This window comes from Babylonia areolata, chromosome 9 (genome assembly GCF_041734735.1).
Source record: "Babylonia areolata isolate BAREFJ2019XMU chromosome 9, ASM4173473v1, whole genome shotgun sequence".
Lineage (NCBI taxonomy): Eukaryota > Metazoa > Mollusca > Gastropoda > Neogastropoda > Buccinidae > Babylonia > Babylonia areolata.
Genome location: NC_134884.1, coordinates 44747941 through 44770457, shown reverse-complemented (window position 1 = coordinate 44770457; position 22517 = coordinate 44747941). Strand labels below are relative to the sequence as shown.

Here is a 22517-nt window from a genome sequence, read left to right as displayed (position 1 = left end):
GTTCAGAATTATAACAACTTTTATTCTATACGCAGAATCCATTGTAATCTCCCTCCCCCCATCCCCCACACCAGGACTGCAGGGGAATAAACAAAATATACACTTTATACAGTGGAAACATTCTCTTCTCTTTTTTTTCAGAAGGAAACAACAAATCAAGCAGCACAGACCATAGTCACACTCACAGTCAATCATTATATATAGTAAAGAGTATTCAAGTAGCTTGAAAGTTCAGTTTGTTGATGCTGCGAATTATCAGTTAATAAGTGATCATGTCAAGTGGACATGTCCATAATTCATTCATGAACATTTTTTATTTTTATTTTTTTTTTTACTGACTGTCCAGGACACTGTCAACAGAAACTAAACTATTGATACATCACACCCGCACAAATATATTCATCATAGCAAATATCAATACAATATTATATATTATTAAGAATTGAAGTATCCTGGGCCAATAATACACTCTTCAGCAAATCTGTGTGTGTGTCTGTGTGTGCACATGTAAACTATGTGTAATACTAAACATTGTGGTAGCACACTGGCTTGTAACATTTCTTTAAACACATGCTGATGGGCATCATCAATGAGGTTGGGGAGAAAAGGAAATCTTGATCCATTTTTCACAGTTCAGGCTTGTGACAAGGACAACACTTAGCTTAAAAGACAAGGCGACACACATCATGCAAAAAGCAGATGTGCCAACATTTGCTGAGATTTGGGGTGGAATTTTTTTTTTTTTTAAACCCAAAGAAAACAGACCTGATATCTGGTTGTGCTGTCATCGTTCATGTGCCTGAATGACACAAAGGTTTAAAATACGAAAGTCTAATTGGTATAATTATATATATATATATATATATATAGACACACACACACACTTTATTTTTTTATAACAAATATTTAACAAAACAACAATTCCCACATGGCATACCCCTAAAACAAACAAAACTAAAAAAAAACTAGGACATGACATTAAAACATTCATCATGCATAATTTTTTTTTAAAAACAAAAACAAAGAAAAACCCAACCCAAAGAGACCCAAGCAAATGACTCAATGTTTTGGCCACAATGTGAAGGTGCACTGAATACTTCTTTTTTTTCAAATACAAATAAAAATAAAATACATAGAAAATAGTTTTAAAATGTTAAGCCATCAGTCAACACATCATACTTGAGATCTTGTGCATGATGGGGTGGGGTGGTGATATTTTAAAACTGAAAACATCTCTGTAAAAAGCTGGGGAGGCAGAGGGGAGGGAAATGATGCTGAGGTAAAACAGAGATCAATCTGCCTTGGTCCCAAAACTTGTACATGGGTGAATAAAACAAAAATTGTATCTATGGTAATTACTAACATCTGCATTCTTTAACTTTCACTGCCAGAGGTGACTATAGACTGTTCATTCAAGGTTAATGTTTCTTACTGACTGAAGCAAAATAAGACATGGATTCATTAATTGACTCTGCAGATGTTATAAATAGTACAGTTCATGACTGAACCAAACAGTTGTTCTTCATGGGACTGTTATATGCACTGATCAAACATTCTGCTATACAAATGATTTACTTTATTAGCATTAAGTGATTAATTTTGGTTTTTAAATTTCATCTGTGACAACTTTCTGATCCATCTTTGAATGAATCAAATAGAAAATTTGTCCAACTTCACTGACAAAGAATTATGTTCTATTTTGTTGAATACCTACATTTCTGTTACAAAGCCCAACAAAAAACAAGCTGATTTAAAATGACATTTCATATTTCAAAGTACAGGTCTATCAGATATTTATCATCTGCCCTGGGGAAATGACGGAGTTGCGAAAAGTGGGGGAAAAACAACACACAAAATTAATGCGTGCAAACCTTCAACAGCAATGCAATTAAAATGAATCTGACCATATCAACACATCTATCATGTATTATTTTAGGTCTCAGAAGTCACTCAGTCAAAGCCAACACAGTAACAAAGAAATTTGTGTTATTGTAACTTATTTAATTTAAAAAAATAAAATTATCAGAAAAGATCATCACTTCTATCTAAATCACATTGTAACTTGTAAATCATCTTACCACACATTCCACACTGATGATATGACAATCATGAATATTCAGTCTATGCATTATACTGGGCATTTTTCCTTCCTTGCTTTTCTGACAATGATTAACTTTCTGCGAGTAATGTTTTCTTACGACAAATTTACAATTGGTTCATATTAATCACAGAAACTAAATTAACTAAAGCACATACTGAATGATGGCCAGGTGAGTTTGTGTGTACATGGTTTCATAAAATGACTTTTCTTGCTTCCTAAAACTAGTTAAAGCTGACATGTTCTGTTTCTTACTTAAATTATATGGATCAAGTCTCAGACTTGATTTTGTTTCTACTGTATATATCTGGCTAACTAAATATTGTAAAAATATACATGTGATATTCTATATATTTATGGATATATATATATATATATATATATATATATATATATTATTGTCACAATCAATGTCAATTCCCACACTCACTCAAATACCACAGCAATCATACCTGTAGGATACATGTGACATGAGTAATCCAATATAACCATGGAGGTGAAATCTTGGACATATAAGTGTAGTTCATTTATTTAAAAATATATTATTAATTATTTCATACAGTCCACTGTGAGATGAGTCATTTTCCTATAGATACATATCTCTTATGCAGAAACCATAACCAGAGATAAATTCTACACACAACCGATAGGTTACGCTCACTCTGCCAAAGATATATATATATTAAACATTTTAAAGTGAAATTGAATTTAAAAAGGCCAACAGAGGCTGAAACTGTTTTTGGATGGGTGTTTGTGGGGTGGGGGCTTTATTATTTACACTGTTTAAAGATGGTGGGTGGGGATGTGGTCAACATGAAGAGCTGCTTAAATCAATTCACACTGAAATGCACACAGATCAAAGACACACAGATTCATGTTTGTGGACAACCCTCGCTCTAATGTTCACTTCTTCAAAGCAAAACATCCACCCTTTTTTCATTAAAAAAAAAAAGGAAAAAAAGAAGATAACTGAAAGAAAAGAATATTAATCTAGATGCACAGTCTGTATCATTGTATACTTCAGACCTTTGGTTACTGCCTTCTCTTTCTCTGGACATCCATTGAATCAAACCCAAAACACTGGTTTATTATAAATATATATTTCTTTAAATAAACACCTGCTGTTAACATATCAATTCTGTTCCATAAAATTGATGAATTCCCACAGTTGTGTCCATCTTACAGTCTTTCACTGTTTCAGTCAGCTCAAACCAAGAACAAAGAAATGGAAGTGAAAATGTATCAGGTGAAGGACATGTTTGATTTATAAAATACATTTAAAAAACAAAGTTGAATAGGTTAAAAAATTTAGAGACCTCCAAAGGGACATTCAGCTTCCCTCTTGTCTAGGTCCAACATAAAGATCATGTTTGTACACATGTATCTAACGAAAGTGAGTGAGGCCATTTTGTCCTTTGGTTTTCATCCCTGCTGCCAACTGCAGTGAAAGCTTCTAACACACGTATGAAGTTTCCGTTTCAAGGATGTGTTATAACATGTGGACAGATCCATATGATATAATATGCCACAACACATCTGCTGAAAAAAAAAAGGCAGGTGTCTGATCTTCGCATTTATACCCAATGCACTGATCAGGCCTTGTGCACATATATGCAAGAAGCAATTTCCCAAAATGAAAACATCCCCGTGTAGTAAATTAGAAACGTATTAACTTAGGGTTTAAGAAAAAAAATGAACTTCTTTTTTTTTCTTCTGCTTTTTTACAGAGCTATATATCCCAACAAAACATCTGCATGCACATGGCTGCACTAAGTGAGAGGAGGAAGAACTGTAATTCTTTTTAGGTTAAAGAGATGAAATAGATCACCCTACATTTCAACAGGCATTTCACTTTTCAGTTTCTATGTATGGCAGATCAAGCAACTCTTTTCACAAAATAAAATTTGTTCAGTTTCAATCTTTTCCTAGTTTTAATATTTAACTGACTGAAAGGTGAGAACTGAAACAAGAAATTCACAACCGTGACTGCTAGTGACTGAAATTACTTTGCAGGTGTTATCCAGTAATCCTGTCTCAGTGTCTGAAAGAGCTAGGAAATATCTATTACATTCTTTCTCACTACATAAGTTTTACTTGGTCATATCCACAGCTGACAGCACTTGGATTTTTTTTTTTTTTTTTTTTTTGCTGTTAAACTGTTAATTAAATAAACAAAATTACAAGACATGGCAAGCATGCTGATATTGTCAAGAATCAAGGTTAAAGCTTAAATGACACTATGTGAATTATATGAATTATGATTATTTCTTTGCAGTTTGTCTGTGTGAACATGGTTGTATGTGTATTTGGGTTATTTTCTAAGAACAGAAAGGAAATTGTTAACTCAGACTGTCAAAGAAAAAGTGTTAGTCAAGAAACCTGATCAAGAAATTTAGCATTGATACCTGAAGATTTTTAAAACAACATACAAAAGTTTATAAATTACCGTCACACTGTACAAGACAACAAAGCAGTTATCAAATTACTGTCAATACTGTACAAGACACCAAGCAACCAAGGCAGTTTATACATTACTAAATTGTCACACTGTACAACTTCAAAATACCAAGGCAGTTTTTACATCAATCCATCATCCATACATGATAATATCAATAATATTAATTATGGTCAAATGATCCATGAAATGATTACAGCTTTTTCCAGGAAGAAAAAGGCTTAATCTATTTAAAATAACTTTGATTAAAAAATAAACGAAAAAAAAAAAGTTTCCCTGAAGAGGCTGAGAATTGTGTGACACTTGCTCATTATCCTCGTGCATTGTCTCTGATTCATCTGAGCCTTCATAACATTCAAAAGAAAAAAGTCCCAAAGGCTTCACTATAATTTTCTTTATTCTAAGCTTCTGTTCAAAAGATAATCTGCCACAGGTTTGTAGATTATTTTATTTTCTGCCACACTGCTAACAATAAAATAACAGATCTTCACACAGAGCTATTGTTTAGTTTTCTGACTCATATAATTTACAAGATAACACATCTCCATAAATTTAATTTCAGTTGTTGCTTTTTTGTTGTTGTTTATACAATTCTCCAACTCTGCCCACAAATGTAACACGGAGATACATAGACTAGACCTATACAGATACAAACGATGTCATCTTGTCACTTGCTATTTTGAAATTTAAATTCATTCTTTTGAATCTCTCATTTCTCAACAATGTCAAGCTTCACATTCAATGATTCACTGGAACTTTCCAAATGATACTGAAACTGGAAGCTGGAAAACATATCATTTACAGCTGAGTTTATGATAACGGGAATCAACAAAATCTGCACAGATTTTGTGCATTGCTATATTTCACCAAGATCTGGAAGGTGGAAAATTGTCCAACATCTAGTGATCTAGCCACGACCTGCTGTGGGAACAGCAGTGGTACTGGACTGGGCTACAGATGCAGCTTTCTGTTTCAGCATGGTCCAGTCAAATGTGTAGTCGTACTGGTAGTTCAGGGTACGGAAGAGGATGCGGAACAGTTGACGGAGGTACATGTAATCCGGTGCCTCCTCAAAACGCAGACCCCTGCAATAATTGAGGTACATGGCAAACTCTGCTGGAAATCCTTTACACAGGACCTCCACTGGTGTTGACATCTTCTTCTCACTGATTTTCTCATACTTCTGCTTCTTTGTGTTCGCCTTCAGACCCTGCCATGGAAGGCTTCCTCGGTTGAAGTACATCAGCACATAGCCCAAGGACTCCATGTCGTCACGGCGGCTCTGTTCAATGCCAAGGTGGGCATTGATGCTGGCATACCGAGCTGTGCCTGTAAGGTTCTTGTCCTCACGGTACGGAATGTGGGTGCGAGTGCGACTGTCTCTGTACTTTTTGGCCAGTCCAAAATCAATCACAAACACTTTGTTGCAGTGTCTGCCGATGCCCATGAGAAAATTGTCTGGCTTAATGTCTCTGTGAATGAAATTCTTGTTGTGTACGTACTCAATGCGCCCGATCATCTGGTCTGCCAGCATCAGCACCGTCTTCATGGTGAACCTGCGAGAGCAGAAGTTGAAAAGGTCTTCCAGACTTGGGCCAAGGAGATCCATGACAAGTTCATTGTAGTTTTTCTCTTGGCCAAAGAAACGAATGTGTGGAATCCCAACGCCTCCCTGAAGAATTTTATACAGTTTGCTTTCATACAAAAGCTGGGGATGTCTAGCTTTTGTTGACTCAAGCTTCACAGCAACTTCCTCTCCATTCGTTATGTTGATGCCGAGGTATATGTCCCCGAATGACCCACTGCCTATTTTACGAACCAGACGATATTTTCCAGCCACAATAAATTCACTCCCTTGAGGACTCGTCTTCTCTGAAGCACTTTCCATTGTTAGCGTTTTGAAAGTTCTGTTGATAGAACAATCTACTGTGTTGTCCACAATCAAAACTCAACTGAAATCTTTGTCAATCTGTTCCAATGTTTGCTACACCGTTGCCATCTTGGGCGCTTAGCAGAACAATCCCCAGCATGCACCACTTCGATAAACCTGAACAACGGACAACTGCGCATGTTCTGTCAGATTTGCGGATGTTGCGAATGACAACATCCGCAATACAGACTGAATATTGCAAAAGGACTCTAGGAAACGAACTGCAACAAACTAAAAATGGACGGAGACACAACTGCTCGGAAAAGGCCTATTGAATTTCCACGAATGCATTCTGTGGACCAACCAAGAGTGCAGAATCCATTTGTTCATCGACTGCAATTCAGCACACTTGATATCATTAAGGTAGAACTTCGAAATGACAAATTGCACAAGTCATTTTGACTGAATGATACTCAGTCAGATAAAATAAAATAAAATAAATATATACATCCGGGATAACATAACGTTCTCCGATTCAGTCAATACGGGACATACACACCCATTTTTAAGAGTGTGCGTCATGCTTTCCACAAGATGACATCCGCTTCCAGCATAAAATTTACGTTCAAACGATTTCCACCAGAAGAAACATTAGCCTAAACAAATGGATGGTTTTGATTTATGAATTGATTTGTTTTCGTTTGCGAACAAAGACTAAGAGCGTTGTTTTTATTCATGTCACACTATGATTTGACTCTTCCTTGAAACATAAACCAGAAATACCACTTCATCTCTATGTCATGCACTCTTCTTCCTTTATACGGCCAACATCATTTTACTGATGATTCTGTCGTAGTTTGGGGAGATTGCCGAAAATTGCGCTGTTGTGAGGATTTAAAAAAAGTTGTTTTTTGTTGTTGTTTTTTTTGTTTGTTTTTTTTTTGTAGCCTGGCCCGCCAGTGCACGTTCAGTGTGCACCAACATGATGCCAAGCCTCTGCAGCAGCTGTGGATGGGGAGGGGGGGGGAGCAGGAGTTGAAAAGTAGGGAACAGTGGTCAGGAGGAGAGTAAGGGGGAGGGTTGGGGGTGATTTTGGGGGGCGGGGGGGGGGGTTGTTTAAGGTTCTCGAGATGGGAGGCCAGCCTGGACTTGAAGCAGTCCAGTGACTCAGCCATCACAACCTCCTGAGGCAACTTGTTCCATTCTGGTATGGTCCTCAGGAAGAACGTCATTTGCCTGTACCGCGTCGTGCAGGTGGGGATGTCATAGCTCAGGTCGTTGTTTGTCCTGGAGCTCAGCCTGCTGTCAGATGGTTTGGGCAGGTACGTGGAGTTGATGGAGATGAGTCCGTGGTGGAACTTGTAAAACATCTCCAAGCGGGCTTCGACGACGCTGTTGCAGGGAAGGCCAGTTGAGAGAGTCCAGGATGGAGTCCACGCATGATGTTTGGCGGTGGCGATTTGAGACCCATCTTGTTCTGTTCGTTGGATCTTCTTGAGGGCCTCAATCTCGTTTGCAGTGTAGGGATCCCAGACTATGGCTGTGTACTCAAGAAGCGGGTGAACAAGGGCTTTGTTCGCAGTTTCCTTGGTCTTCTTGTTGCCGATCTTGAGGTTGCACTGGATGAAGCCAAGGGTCTTGCTGGCTTTCTTTGTGATGGAGTCAGTGTGAGATTCCCACTGCATGTTGTCCTGGATGTTGACACCAAGGTACTTAGTGGTTCGACATTTTTCAATTTGACATTTTTCAAGGTTCTGTCCATGTAGTCATGCACAGGGGCCAATAGGCGGATTTTGTTCTCCCCACCACCACAGCTTGCTGTCTGTCCGCAAGGAAGCCCTTGATCCAGGCATTGGTGCGGCCTCTGATGCCGTAACGACGTAGTTTGTGGACAAGTAGGGTATGGCCAACTTTGTCGAATGCTTTTGAGAAGTCAAGGACGATAGTGTCCTCCTGGTTTCCCTTCTCTATCTCTCAGGTCGCTTCTTCCACATACCCTAGGAGTTGAGTCTCACATGACCATCCACACCGAAAGCCGTGCTGCTCTGGGCAGAGAATCTCATTGTTCTCAAAATGGGACATGATGTGGCTGGTGATGATATGTTCCATCAGCTTGCAGGCCATGCAAGTGAGGGAGATGGGGCAGTAGTTGGCTGCATAAAATCTTTCTCCCTTTTTAAATACAGGTGTGATGTTGGCCTGTTTCCAGTCCTGTGGCAGGGTACCAGAGGAGTATGAGATGCAGTAGAGCAGGGTGAGGGCTGGAGTGATCTCCTCTGCGGCCATCTTCAAAAGTCTGGGAGTAATGCTGTCTGGGCCACAGGCTTTATTGGGGTCAAGGTTGAGCAGGAGTTTCTTCACTCCATCTTCTGTGATGTTGATGTCGTCGCATGCTGGATAGTTTGGAAGTTTTGGTCCAGGGGGGCACCGCTGTTCAAACTCTTCAGCTGTGATGGTGTCTTTGGGGCTGAATACAGAGTGGAACTGGGTGTTTAGGATCTGTGCTTGTTCCTTGGGGTCGGAGACGAGTTTCCCGGCTTCTTTAACTTTAAGTGGAGAGACTCCCACTCCTTCTGTTCTTCTTGCTTTAATGAAGCTCCAGAACTTCTTCTTGGAGGTGGTCTGGCTTTCTCCTTCATCAGAGATCAGGCCTTCTACATGTCTCCAGTAGGCGCGACGTAGATGTTTCTGGATGAGGCACTAAAGTGCCTTGAATTCCTGTTGTAGGGCCTCAACTCCGTTTTTCTTCATGCGCTTGTGGCTCCTGTCTCATCTACGTATGAGTTTCTTGGTCTCATGGTCAACCCAGGGGAGGCTTGGTTTGGGTCTGGTTTGTTTATGGGGGATGTGGTCTGAGGGGGCCTGGCTCAGGCCAGTGCAGATTTCAGACCATACTTCCTCAACACTGCTCCTCTCGTCAAAGGTGGTCATAATGTGATCGTTCATCTTCTGTACTGCCTCTTTTAATGGCTCCTTACATTCCTCAGTGTAGATGGGAATGAGTTGCTGGGGTTGGCGTTTCTTTGGGGGATGGATCTGCAACTCCATGTACACTGTGTCATGGTCAGCAATGCCAGGGAGTGTTTCAGTTCTTGGGACAAGGTTGGGGTGGTTTGTGAGGAACAAGTCCAGGGTATTATTTCCTTTTGTTGGCTCCACTACAATCTGCTCCCAGACTACATCCTTGATGGCGTCCATAAACTGTCGGTGGGTATCTGGTTTGGGGCATCCCTTCTTTAGCGTCTTGGTGGGCCAGTGCCAGCCTGGTAGGTTAAAATCACCACCGGCAACGATGACTGCATTCCTGTATGTGTGCGAAGCAAGACGGACAGATTTCACAAATGCATTCATGCTCTCGGTGTGCTCTGTGTGGGGGTGGTAGAAGCAGCAGACTAGTAGTGTGCGCCGGCCTTTCATCTTGATCTCCACCCAAAGGTTTTCGTAACCCGCAGATAGTTCAGGCATCTCATGGGAGGTCAGGTCTTCTGAGACAAGGATAAAAACACCTCCCCCATTCTCTTTATCCCATTCATCTGGTGGTCTGTCTCTGCGATAGATGTTGAATCCCCTGGGGAAGATTTCTGCGTTGGAATAGGACTGGGTCAGCCATGATTCTGTGCCGACAGTGATGTCTGGTCTTGTGGTTTGGACAAGGTTGCTGAATTCGGCTACCTTACCAACGATAGAGTAGCAGTTCACATTTCAGGAAGTGGAGGGGTCATCTGCTGTGTTTGTATTGCTTGCTTGCTGTGGAGGGTGTGGTTTGAAGGGGCTGTTTATGTTGGAGCAATTGGATGTATTTGTCACTGTGACAACTGTCAGATATTCAAGTCAAAGGCAATGGTACTGCAGTTGGCATTGGCGCAAACAACGCAGTGCCAGGTGACATCGCTTCTGCCAAGGAGGTCGTAGAATCCACTGCCGATATGATGGCATTTTGCATGGACCCACTGTCCACAAGACTCACATTCGACACCTAGTTGGTCCCAGGTAACAGTGCGGTCACAGGCACTGCATGGGTATCGGGAGTCTGTGTCTTTATTTGAGGGGTCATGTAGTTACAAGCCATTTGGTGGAGTTGTGTCTTGCCCACGGTTTGAAGTGAGAGACATGACAAGAAGGAAGAGTACAGCGTACTTTGGGAGTTTCCTTGACCCAATGTTCCACAGAAAACTTTTCGGACCAAGAAAACTTTTAAATAGATCAAGTTACTTAATTATACCTGTGCACATTGTACTGTACACAGTGTCATTTAGAAAATATACATTTTTGTTTTTTCAGTACAAACAATATTTAACCAAATCCTGACCTTGTTTCATTGACACATAGTGAGATGGAGCTTTCCCCATTATCTGAAGCAAGACGTTAGATGTCAACAAGATACTTGATATGTCAAAGGTGATGTGGCCCTAAATGTCAACAGCAAACATATACGATTCAATATCACACACCTAACTTAAATTGAACCAATTCAAAAGTGACCATGACATTGATAATGATATGGTATTGTTCCAGTATCTGCTCTTGTTTTTTTAACATTGTAATGACCTCAGCTGCCACTCCAAGCCCACAGGGCAGTTTATTATGGCCTGTCTTCACATTGTCAGTCTGTTGTACCTGTAGGCCTGTCTTGACATTGTCAGTCTGTTATACCTGTAGGCCTGTCTTTACATTGTCAGTCTGTTGTACCTGTAGGCCTGTCTTTACATTGTCAGTCTGTTGTACCTGTAGGCCTGTCTTTACATTGTCAGTCTGTTATACCTGTAGGCCTGTCTTTACATTGTCAGCCTGTTGTACCTGTAGGCCTGTCTTGACATTGTCAGTCTGTTATACCTGTAGGCCTGTCTTGACATTGTCAGTCTGTTGTACCTGTAGGCCTGTCTTGACATTGTCAGTCTGTTGTACCTGTAGGCCTGTCTTGACATTGTCAGTCTGTTGTACCTGTAGGCCTGTCTTGACATTGTCAGTCTGTTGTACCTGTAGGCCTGTCTTGACATTGTCAGTCTGTTATACCTGTAGGCCTGTCTTGACATTGTCAGTCTGTTATACCTGTAGGCCTGTCTTTACATTGTCAGTCTGTTGTACCTGTAGGCCTGTCTTTACATTGTCAGTCTGTTGTACCTGTAGGCCTGTCTTCACATTGTCAGTCTGTTGTACCTGTAGGCCTGTCTTGACATTGTCAGTCTGTTATACCTGTAGGCCTGTCTTGACATTGTCAGTCTGTTATACCTGTAGGCCTGTCTTTACATTGTCAGTCTGTTGTACCTGTAGGCCTGTCTTTACATTGTCAGTCTGTTATACCTGTAGGCCTGTCTTTACATTGTCAGTCTGTTATACCTGTAGGCCTGTCTTGACATTGTCAGTCTGTTGTACCTATAGGCCTGTCTTGACATTGTCAGTCTGTGGTACCTGTAGGCCTGTCTTGACATTGTCAGTCTGTTGTACCTGTAGGCCTGTCTTGACATTGTCAGTCTGTTGTACCTGTAGGCCTGTCTTGACATTGTCAGTCTGTTATACCTGTAGGCCTGTCTTGACATTGTCAGTCTGTTGTATCTGTAGGCCTGTCTTGACATTGTCAGTCTGTTGTACCTGTAGGCCTGTCTTGACATTGTCAGTCTGTTGTACCTGTAGGCCTGTCTTGACATTGTCAGTCTGTTGTACCTGTAGGCCTGTCTTGACATTGTCAGTCTGTTGTACCTGTAGGCCTGTCTTCACATTGTCATTGTATTTACACTGTATTAGTTTGTTATGGTCCTGTACTTACACTGTGTCGGTTTGTTTGTGGCCTGTCTTCACATTGTGTCAATTTGTGATGTGCCTGACTTTATTGTCAGTTTGTTATGTGCCTGCATTTACAGTATGTCAATTTGTTGTGGGCTTGTATTTACATAATGTCAGTTATTTGTTGCCTGTATTTACATAGTGTCAATTGTTGTAGTCCTGTCTTTGCACTAGTTAAGGATGAGCAATGGCTAACTTTTCCCAGAAAAGTAAGTGATGTGCTGATGACCCCCACTGTGACGACCCCCACTGCAGCCTTGCACATGCTCAGTTTTCTGTGCCTGTTGTATTGACATAATCATCATCATATCAAATCTGCCAGTCTAGACCTGACAGTATTCAATACTCTTTCTTTTGAATTTTCCACCCAGTTCCCATGAGAAATATCTGCTATTGATTTTCAGCCCATGTACATTGAACAATTGATGTTGGGATTGTATCAGTGTTGGTTATAAATCCACACAGAACTGTGAGTGTTGGGTTGCCATGAGACTGCACAAAGGAGTTACGGCACTGTTTCTGAGTCATTTTGATTACACGTTCAGTATTACCTGTCCTGATTCAGTGTATGCTGAACTCTGTCTACTAATCCCAGGACTGTGATAATAATCACTTGCCTGTGGAGCCAGATTGAGTGAGTGCCTCTCCCAGTGAGGAGACTGCCACCACATTCCTCAGATGGAAGTCCTCGTGAAGCTACTGTCACCAGAAATTTAAAATAAACCCACCAGAAAGATGGACATGAAGGGGAATTTGAAACAGATCACCATGGCATGAAAAGCCACAGAATCTGAGATGAGTCTTTTGTTACTTGGCCCTCCAAAAGTTGAAAAAGAATGCTGAGGATCCTAAAAAGTAATGGAAGAAACTAAAGAAAGAACAAAAAGCAGTAAATCATGTGTGTTTGCTCTTTGCATCCAAGTGTCTTTGCCAGTAAACCACATTACTGGTATATTATACACAGTGAACATGTATGTTTGTCATAAACTGGAGAGAAGTTTAACCTTTTAAAGCCTGAATCTTTAACCTTTTAAGAGAAAAGCATCCATTTTTATTGGAATAATAAATCTGAGTTTGTGATTTTCAGATTGTTGTCATGTCTATCACACTTGCACCACTGCGGCTTCTGCTTGCAATCCTCATCATCCTGATGGTATGGCCGCTAGCAGCGATTGGGAATTTCTGCACTTGTGCTGAGGACAAAGAGAAACCCCTGCGTGGATGGAAACGGTATTGAACACTGGTTTTGTTTGTTTGTTTTCTTGTTTTTTGTCCTGATGCTTATCTTTTAATTTTCTTTCTTATTGTACCTCTCCCTCTCATCAGGCCCATCCCAGACTGACTGACTATCTGTGTTGGCCTGTAATCCTTAGTGCCCTCCCACAAAACTGTTTCACTGCCATTGGCAACCTTAGTCGACTAAACAGTGCAGCACCATTGGGGACCAAGTTAACATCAAGGGGTCATGTTAGCTCTCTCCATACGAACGGCGAAAGAGACGACGTTAACAGCGTTTCACCCCATTTACCATCATCAAAATATTGCAAGAGGAAGGCTCTTATAGTGAAGAGGTGAATGTTGACAAAGAATACCACAATTCTTACGACGGAAGCTAAAGGTTGGGTCATTGAGACACCCACTGGACATCCGAGGGGTCTGTGTAGAGAAGAAGTGAGGACTGGCCGTACTGAGTGAGTTAAAAAGTGAGTTAAAAGAATCATTTTTCACATTGTAACAATGCTTGACAGCTGCAGCCACTTTACTGCCAATAGAACAATGACTAACCTATGCTCCCTGACCTGGTTTGAAGTGAGCACATCCATTGTGTTATTTTGACATGAATTGAAGCCTGCTGTAGCCGAGAGCTTTGTGTCAGAAATATTTGGTGCTGGGGAGTGTATCACACAGAAACATGGCAGTGAAAGAGTTGACCACCCTTCTACAACCCCTCCTTCCTTGTCCCCTTCATTCCAACATCCCTCTGCAGGAACCCTCCCTCCCCCCCCCTCTCTCTCTACCCCCTCCTCCCCCCCCCTCTCTCTCTCTCTCTACCCCCTCCTCCCCCTCTCTCTCTTTAACGCTCTCCTTCTCTCTGAGTCTTTCTCTTACTAGTCTGCAGGTTTTTCTGTTTTGTTTTAAATTTGTGTTTATTTTTCTTCCTGGCTTGCATGAATGTGTTTTTCTGACTGTGTAATGGCAGATAAAACCAATTATTTATGTTATATATAGATATGTATTTATGTAGATGTATTAGACTTACTGTTTGGGTGGAATCATGCCAGCTTTTGATTCTGTCAATAGTGTCACGATCCATAAGATACAAATGGACCATCAGATCACAGTGAAAAAGTGAAATTTTGGATAATGTGTTCTGGTTTGAGAAATCTGGTCAGTTGAACTGGCGTGACCTAGCATTCAGCTTGATACATTGTCCACTGTCAGGAGGGGAATGATGTGGCCACACAGGAAGTTCAGTTTGAACCGGTATATATTGGTAATGACTTGTTTTATAACTGGTTTTATAATGAGTTATTCAGTAGTAGTGCAAAGCGGTACCTGATACCAGGCTTGCATCCCCATCTGTCTGCAAAATCATTGCAGCCCCAGTGGTACCCATCTACTAAATTTGAGCTTGCAGTAAAGAATTTTAGGAGCATTGAATGAACGTAATCAGATGTTGCCTACCAAGAAAATGTTGCTGGTACAGCTAAGCCAGAAGTGTAGATGAGGAAGAAGAAACAAATACTTATCGGAAGTTATCCCAACAAACATCTCATCAATAAGGAAGAAGAAACAAATTACGCCTACAAAGTCTCACCCCTAACTCTACATAGCTGTACAGGTCACATGTAGTATTGATTATGGTGCGAAAGTGAATGAGGGAAGGGGAAAAGAAGTACAGTTTTTATTGTTTCAGTCTGTCATGTGTTCTTTTTCTTTTTTCTGCATTGTATTTTATTTCATTATCTCTCTGCTTACCTTTTTTTTTTCCCTGAAGGCCTGACTAAGCGCGTTGGGCTACGCTGCTGGTCAGGCATCTGCTTGGCAGATGTGGTGTAGCGTATATGGATTTATCCAAACGCAGTGACGCTTCCTTGAGTAACTGAACTGAAATGAACTGTCGTGTGTGTGTGTGTGTGTGTGTGCGTGCGCGCGGGCGCACACGCACAGTGATTGTGTTTTTGTGAGTGCATGTGCACATGTACCTGGTGACTGTGTGTGTGTGTGTGTGCATGCATGTGTGTGTGTGTTTGATCCATATTGTATAGGTTATTAGAACAGGGAGAATGTATAAGAGAAAGACCTTTCAGATTATTGTGTTCAGCCTTCCTTTGAAGTTGATGCAAGTGCATACATCAGAGAAAGAGAGAGTTATTTCCATCTGAAAAGAGCTTATCAGGTTAAAGATGCCTGTGTATAATGTGTTGTGTGTGTGCTATGTGCATGGTATGTATTATAAAACATGTGTGTTTGTGCGCTCATAGTGTGTTGTGTGTGTCACTGTCTGCATGCATGCATCAGTGTGTGTGCATGCTTGTATTTTCAGAGGCTACTCAAAGGTACTGCGATTTTTCCTGCGGGCTGTGTTCTTCGTCTGTGGATTTCACTGGGTGAAGGTCCAGGGCAAAAGCACCACATCCAAGGAGGCACCTATAGTGGTTGCTGCACCGCATTCCAGCATGTTTGACGCGCTGGCTGTTCTGCTGACTTGCGAGCTGGGCAGTGGAGTGTCTCGGGATTCCAATGCCAAAATTCCCATTATTGGCCGTATGTTTTGGGCTTTCTTGAAAATGAGCTTCAGTTTTTTTGTGATCGATGTGAAATTTGTTTGTGTTCCCTGTGTGTGTTTATTTGTGTGTGTACTGTGTGTGTGTTAGTGTGTAGAGCACATGTGTGTGTGTGTGTGTGTGAGAGAGAGCCCTGTATGATGCGTCATTTGCTTACAAATGAGCGCATGCTTCACTAGCAAGCAAACATCACTTATCTCTCCAAATACATCATTTGTATATGAATAGATGTTCACCAAAAACGTAAGTTTGTGATAAAATCATGAAGGCTGATCAGAACACAATAGTACGGGTTTTATTGAGGCAGACCAAACCAAGCAGTGAAAGGGAAGACATGGTCTGGAAGAAACTGCAACACTGAAGCAGAAGAGAGGTGGCAGATGAAGATAGGTCATTAGGTGTTAAGTTGGGTGGGGTTTTTTTTAACATATATACTCTCAAACACATTCTACAATACTGTTATTTGTTGTTGTTTTGTTTTTTGTTGTTTTGATGTTCAGGTTTGTTTGTTTTGTATGTTTGTTTCTTTTTGTTTGTTCTTTGTTGTTGTTTTTGTTGTTGTTTTCTGGGGGTGGGGGTGAAGCAGGAAACATAATCGTATCTTTTTGAAGTTTTGTGTCTTTTAATTTTTTCAGTTTTTTCCTCATCTTGTTGCTTTTCTCTCTCTGTGTGTCTCTGTCGTTCACTGTCTCTGCCTGTGTCTGTCTCTGTGTCTCTGTCTTTCCCTGTGTCTGTCTCTGTTTCTCTGCCAATCTGTCTATGTCTTTTTTTAATGTCTCTCTTTCTCTCTCCCTCTCTTTATCTCTCTGTATCTATCTTTCTGCCAGTCTGTCTTTATGTCTGTCTCTCTTTCTGTCTCCCTCTCTCTATCTCTTGCTCTCTGCCAGTGTATCTGTCTATGTTTGTCTCTCTATCTCTGTCTCTCTCCTCCAGTCTGTCTCTATGTCTGTCTCTGTGTTAGTCTTTCACTCATGCTGTCTCCATCTCTCTGTCTCTCTCTACCAGTCTGTCTCTGTCTGTGTCTCTCTTGTGTGTGTGTCTCTCTCCCTCTATCTCTCTGCCTGTATATCTCTGTGTCTGTCTCTTTTGTCTCTCTGTCTCTCTCCCTCTCTCTAAGATAAGATAAGAATAACTTTATCATCTCATTAACCCTTTCACTACCAGGAAAATACCAGTAAAGTGAAATCTCGTAAGAGTAAAGTGAAATCTATTTGCCAGGTGTTTTTTTTCTCACAAAAATGGGTATAAATTTTCAAAAAATTCTGTTCTCTTTGTTATTTGAGAAAGACCCAGAAAAGTATATATTTTCTGAAAAGTAAATGAATAAAGAATACAAAACACATAATGGTTTCCAATTCTATATATTTTTAGTGACATCTGTTGTTTTGAAATCAGTGTTTTGTTTTTTGTCACATTTTCAACTTGTTCATTACAAACAGTCAGGTAATCTGCACTAAGATATTATATTTTCTGGACAAATGGATATCCGCACACACAAAATCATACTAGAACAACCACAATATTTTTTTTTTTTTAAAGAGATCGATACACAATGCATTGTGACTTCTCCAAGTGATAATGTGGATGTGAGGCCACACCCCCTCAGTCTCCACCCCCCTCTTCACCCCTCTCACATGATCACTTATCAATTCTCATCAGACCGCGTTGGCTGAGTGCCAAGAAAATCACTCACACTGTGTCCTACGGTTAATTTGTGTCATCTGCTACAGCTGTACAGCTGGCATCACTCACTGATAGTCGTATCTTGGCCACTCTCTTGATTGCTCCCTTTATTTTCTATCAAATCGTCCTATAAATGTTCATCACTGTCTTCTCCTTTGAATTTATGCTTCAATTCTTTCTGAGCATCAGCTGAAGAAAGCAATCTTGGTTGATTTAGTTTGCCATGATCGCATGTCTTGAGCATGGTGTCAGTCCGACATTTTGTTGAGCGAGCGAGGAAAGAAGCCAGAGCAAAACACTGCGACATTGACCGAACCAAAACGTTTAAATAAAGGACTGCCTCATGACGTAGATGGTATTTCTAGCTATGAATAGAACCTAGAAAGATTCCCCAAGCGAAAGTGACCAGCATTTTTGTCAGCGAATTGAATGCAAAGCAGGGAAAAGTCAGAATATTTCGATGACGAGTTATCTCGTCATTGTGGCAGCGAAGTGTACATGCTTGCGATGACGAGTTATCTCGTCATATAGGTAGCCTAGGGGTTAAGGGAAATTACATCAGGTGCAGCAAAACAAACACAGACAATTACTCAACACAAAAACATAAACATGACTTATTTAAAAAGAATCAATAACATATAAGACGTTAATGTAAAAACTATTGCATATATTCACTTAATTAAAACATATTGAAATACACCAAGGCTAACATTGCATGTATTTTATTGCACATTAATTAAGATAAGATAAGAATAACTTTATAATTACTTAGCAGTTATCAGTATAAGTATATTGAAAGACATGAACAGTGCACACTTTCTGTTGCACATTCATCCTGTACACTGTCACACACATTCAAGTAAACTATTATCTAAGAAATTTAAACAACGTGCAATCTATTATGCATGCACTTTCACACATACCTGCATGCAAGCACAGGCACACACACACACACACACACACACACACACACACACACTCTACACAAACACACACATATTATGACACATGCATGCATACATAATTCTCAGGAATTTGTAAGGTGAATTGAATGTGGTAAAAAAGTCTTCTGAGCTCTGTATTTTACTTGAAACGATCTGTAGTGTGATCCTGACGGCAGCAGTTCATAGTACGTCACTAAAACGTGTGTGTCGTCAGTTGTATGTGCCTGGCTTTCTGAACTGCTCGTCTTTCATTCAGCTCTTGCATACTAGCTTGTCTCACTCTCACAAGTTTCCTGCACACACTCACGACATCATTCAGAACTTGCTTACTTCTCACTCCCAAGCTTCCATACCAGCACATAAATGAAACTGTCAGCACAGACTCAATACAACATCGACAGTAGCTCTGGAGAATCTTAGAATTGACACCAATATTTTTTAACTTCTGCAAACAAAATATTCTAGACTGACTTTTCTTATGAATAAGTCAACATTCCTGTCAAAAGGCCAGATTATTGTCTAAAATAGTCCCAAAATATTTGTATTCATTATCTCTCTCCATGGTTTCACCATCTATGACAAGAGCAGGTATACAGGCAAAGGGTCTTTTCGAAAATCTATTAACATTTCTTTTGTTTTTAAAATGTTCAAATCTAGATAGATCTCTTCACACCAGGAGCAAAACTTTTCAATTTCAGTGAAGTAAGTGGTGTCAGAGTTGGACAGATCTTCAGTGGCAGAGTCATCAGAATATTTTATGACAGGAGTTTCCTCCGTGTCTCTGCAGTAATTCGTGTATAGTGTAAACAGGACAGGGGACAGCACTGTGCCTTGAGGTGCACCAGTAGAAGTAGAGTCTTGAGAAGAATGAACACACTGAAACTGGATGGTTTGAGTTCTGTTGAGAAGAAAGCTTACTATCCGGCTTAGGATCAACACCTAAGCCCAACAGTTGAGGGCAAGGAGATGAGGTCATAGTGTGTTGAAAGCAGAAAAGAAGTTGACAAAAAGAACATAATTGAAGGATCCTGTGTTATTCAAATGAAGGAAAGCATTGTGAAGGAGAGTTAAAATGGCATCTCTCTGTCTCTGTCTCTGTCTCTACGTCTCTCTCTCTCTCCTGTGTGTGTGTGTATGCAAATATGTGTGTGTGTGTGTATATATATATATTTGTGGCTTGGCACAGACATCATCCAGTACGCCCGCCCAGTGTTTGTGCGCCGTGAAGACCCCAACTCGCGGCACAACACGATCCGGGAGATCCAGCGGCGAAGTCAGTCGGGTGGGGAGTGGCCCCAGATCTACATCTTTCCCGAGGGCACCTGCTCCAACCGCACCTGTCTCATCACCTTTAAAGCAGGTGGGATTTTTTCTTTGTAGTGTTTTTGTTTGTTTTGTTCTGTTTTTTTCTTTTCTTTTGAATTCATTTGTAGGCAAATAAAAGCTTGTGTTAAATAATGATAATGATAATACATGTGCAGACATGTTAGTGCCTGAACCCCTTTCATGCGTATACACACGCAGAAGATCAAATACGCACATTAAAGATCATGAAATCCATGTCAGCGTTCAGTGGGTTATGGAAACAAGAGCATACCCAGCATGCACAACCCTGAAAATGGAGTATGGCTGCCTATGTGGCAGGGTAAATAAGACAGTCATACACATAAAATGTTACATGTCTCTGTGAGTGTATGTGTGAGTGCCTGAAATCTGATTGAATGACACAGGAAATGAATAATGAGTGCCCAGGTAGGCAGCCTATTGTGCATATGACCCCGAGTTTGTAAAGTGCTTAGAGAGGATAGGCACAGTGTAAGTATCCATATCAAATATCAATGCAGATTGATGCTCACACCTCCTGAATCAGGAGCATGTGGCAATTACATTAAAGAAAAGTTACATATGTAAATAAACATGCATAAGGTATATCATACATGAACAAGTGTGGGTACATGCAAACAGACCTGCACACGCACACACAATGACAGCAGAAGCCTAAGAAGCTCATAAGTCAGTGAGATGTTAGGCAGAACGGAAGAGGATGTGTTCTGAGAGACTGTCTCTGTGCGGTGGGGTATGTTCGCAAGCTGTTTTCCAGCTGCAGCAAGTGAGTTAGGAAATCTACAAAGGCCTTTTTGTATTTTTCATTGTGTGTCGTTTTCTCAGCTTTTTATTCTGGGAATGATACTGAATAGACAAAGGAAAGAGAGAGAGAGACTGGAGTCATATGAAGATGTAACTTTTTTTTTTGTAAGTCATGCTGTCATGTATGAATGCAGTTATGTGGATTTGAGGCAGTAATAAAGATTCAGATTATCTAGATTTGAGGCAGTAATAAAGATTCAGATTATCTAGATTTGAGGCAGTAATAAAGATTCAGATTATCTAGATTTGAGGCAGTGATAAAGATTCAGATTATCTAGATTTGAAGCAGTAATAAAGATTCAGATAATCTAGATTTGAAGCAGTAATAAAGATTCAGATTATCTAGATTTGAGGCAGTAATAAAGATTCAGATTATCTAGATTTGAGGCAGTAATAAAGATTCAGATTATCTAGATTTGAGGCAGTAATAAAGATTCAGATTATGTACATTTGAGGCAGTAATAATGAATCAGATGATGATTTGATGCAACAATAAAGATTTTCTTATTTTCAGGTGCATTTATTCCTGGAGTGGCGGTACAGCCCTTGTGTATACGTTATCCTAACAGACTGGTGAGGAGGGGCCTGTGTTCGATTCCAGACACAGTTTTCTCTTCTTTCTTCCTTTCTCTCATAATTGCATTCTTTTTGGTTGGGTTTTGTGTTCTTTGTTCTTTGTTAGGTTGTTTTCTATGCTTCCTTCTGGTTCCCTTTTTTCTTTCTGTTTTTGAAAAGCAAAACAAAGAATGATGAATGTTTTGGATGGCATCACTATAAGGTATAGATCTGTTGAAATGTTACATATTTTAACAAGCATATACTGATATCATAACAAGCTGACCAATAAATTTGTGTGAACTAGTACAAGAACAAAATTTTCATTTCTAGGTCTCCGGCCTCTAGAAAGAGGGAAAAAAAAGTACACAAAATAGTTGTCATGTAGCATCTACACACATTGAATGCCTATTAATAACCCATTAGTGCCTTAAGATGTCAGCTGATGTCTTGCATGTATTTTCAGTTTTTCCTTCATCAGAGTTTGGTACAATGAACATAAACAGACTCATAGTGGTTAGTTTAATGTGTCTGGATTATAAACATATCATTTAAGTGAGCAGTCTTCAGATGGAAGATGCCTTTCTTCTTAATGATTTGCTAACTGGACCACCTGAATGTGCATCAAAAGAGGGTTGGTCTCACATGCTAAAAAGGCATCAGACACATTGTCAAGAGAAGACAGTGGTCCCATTCAGTGCATTTATACAACTTTGCAAGCTGTGCAGATGATTATGTATGAGTATAATGTTGAGAGAAGGATCTATCTTGTCTATGATTCGTTTGAACTCGAATGTGAAGACGATGACAAAACTGACAGCAACATTCAACACTTTCTTCACTCCATCTGTCCATTCAGACATAATATTTAAGCGAGTGACCATGACTTACAGTGAAGGCGTGGTACTTTGACATGATTTGAGAAGAGGGGGAGGAGAGATAGAGGAGTGGTGTAAGGCGATAGGTCGAAAGCTAGACAGAGGGTGTGTAAAGGGGTGTGGTTCCAACACCTCCGTGAACTGTCTTTTCACAGTGTTCAACTGCCAGGAATGACAGCCAATAATCCACGATTTTCATGAAACCTGGGTTGACAGACGATAGGAATCGCTTGTTTTTTTGTTTTTTTGTTTTTTGTTTGTTTGTTTTGTTTGTGCGTTTTTTTGTCACCAATCCTTCGACCTTTTTTCTTCTTTTT

General features: G+C 40.2%; 2 protein-coding genes across 3 annotated transcripts in view; one reads left to right on the top strand and one right to left on the bottom strand.

Moving 5' to 3' along the window:
• Window positions 1-3839: 3839 nt before the first annotated feature.
• LOC143285521 (casein kinase I) lies at window positions 3840-6588 on the bottom strand. The gene has a single exon (XM_076592874.1). It carries the CDS (start codon window positions 6439-6441, stop codon window positions 5461-5463), a length of 981 nt encoding a protein of 326 aa, XP_076448989.1. The 5' UTR covers window positions 6442-6588; the 3' UTR covers window positions 3840-5460.
• Window positions 6589-6677: 89 nt separating this feature from the next.
• The window catches only part of LOC143285520 (lysophosphatidylcholine acyltransferase 2-like), a 37334-nt gene continuing 21494 nt past the window's right edge, over window positions 6678-22517 (top strand). For both annotated transcript variants that reach the window (XM_076592872.1, XM_076592871.1), the window contains exons 1-5: window positions 6678-6846; window positions 13292-13434; window positions 15752-15972; window positions 19806-19979; window positions 21282-21340. In XM_076592872.1, the coding sequence (XP_076448987.1) occupies window positions 6721-6846; window positions 13292-13434; window positions 15752-15972; window positions 19806-19979; window positions 21282-21340 (723 nt within the window). In that variant the 5' untranslated portion in view covers window positions 6678-6720. The remainder of the gene's footprint in view (window positions 6847-13291; window positions 13435-15751; window positions 15973-19805; window positions 19980-21281; window positions 21341-22517) is intronic.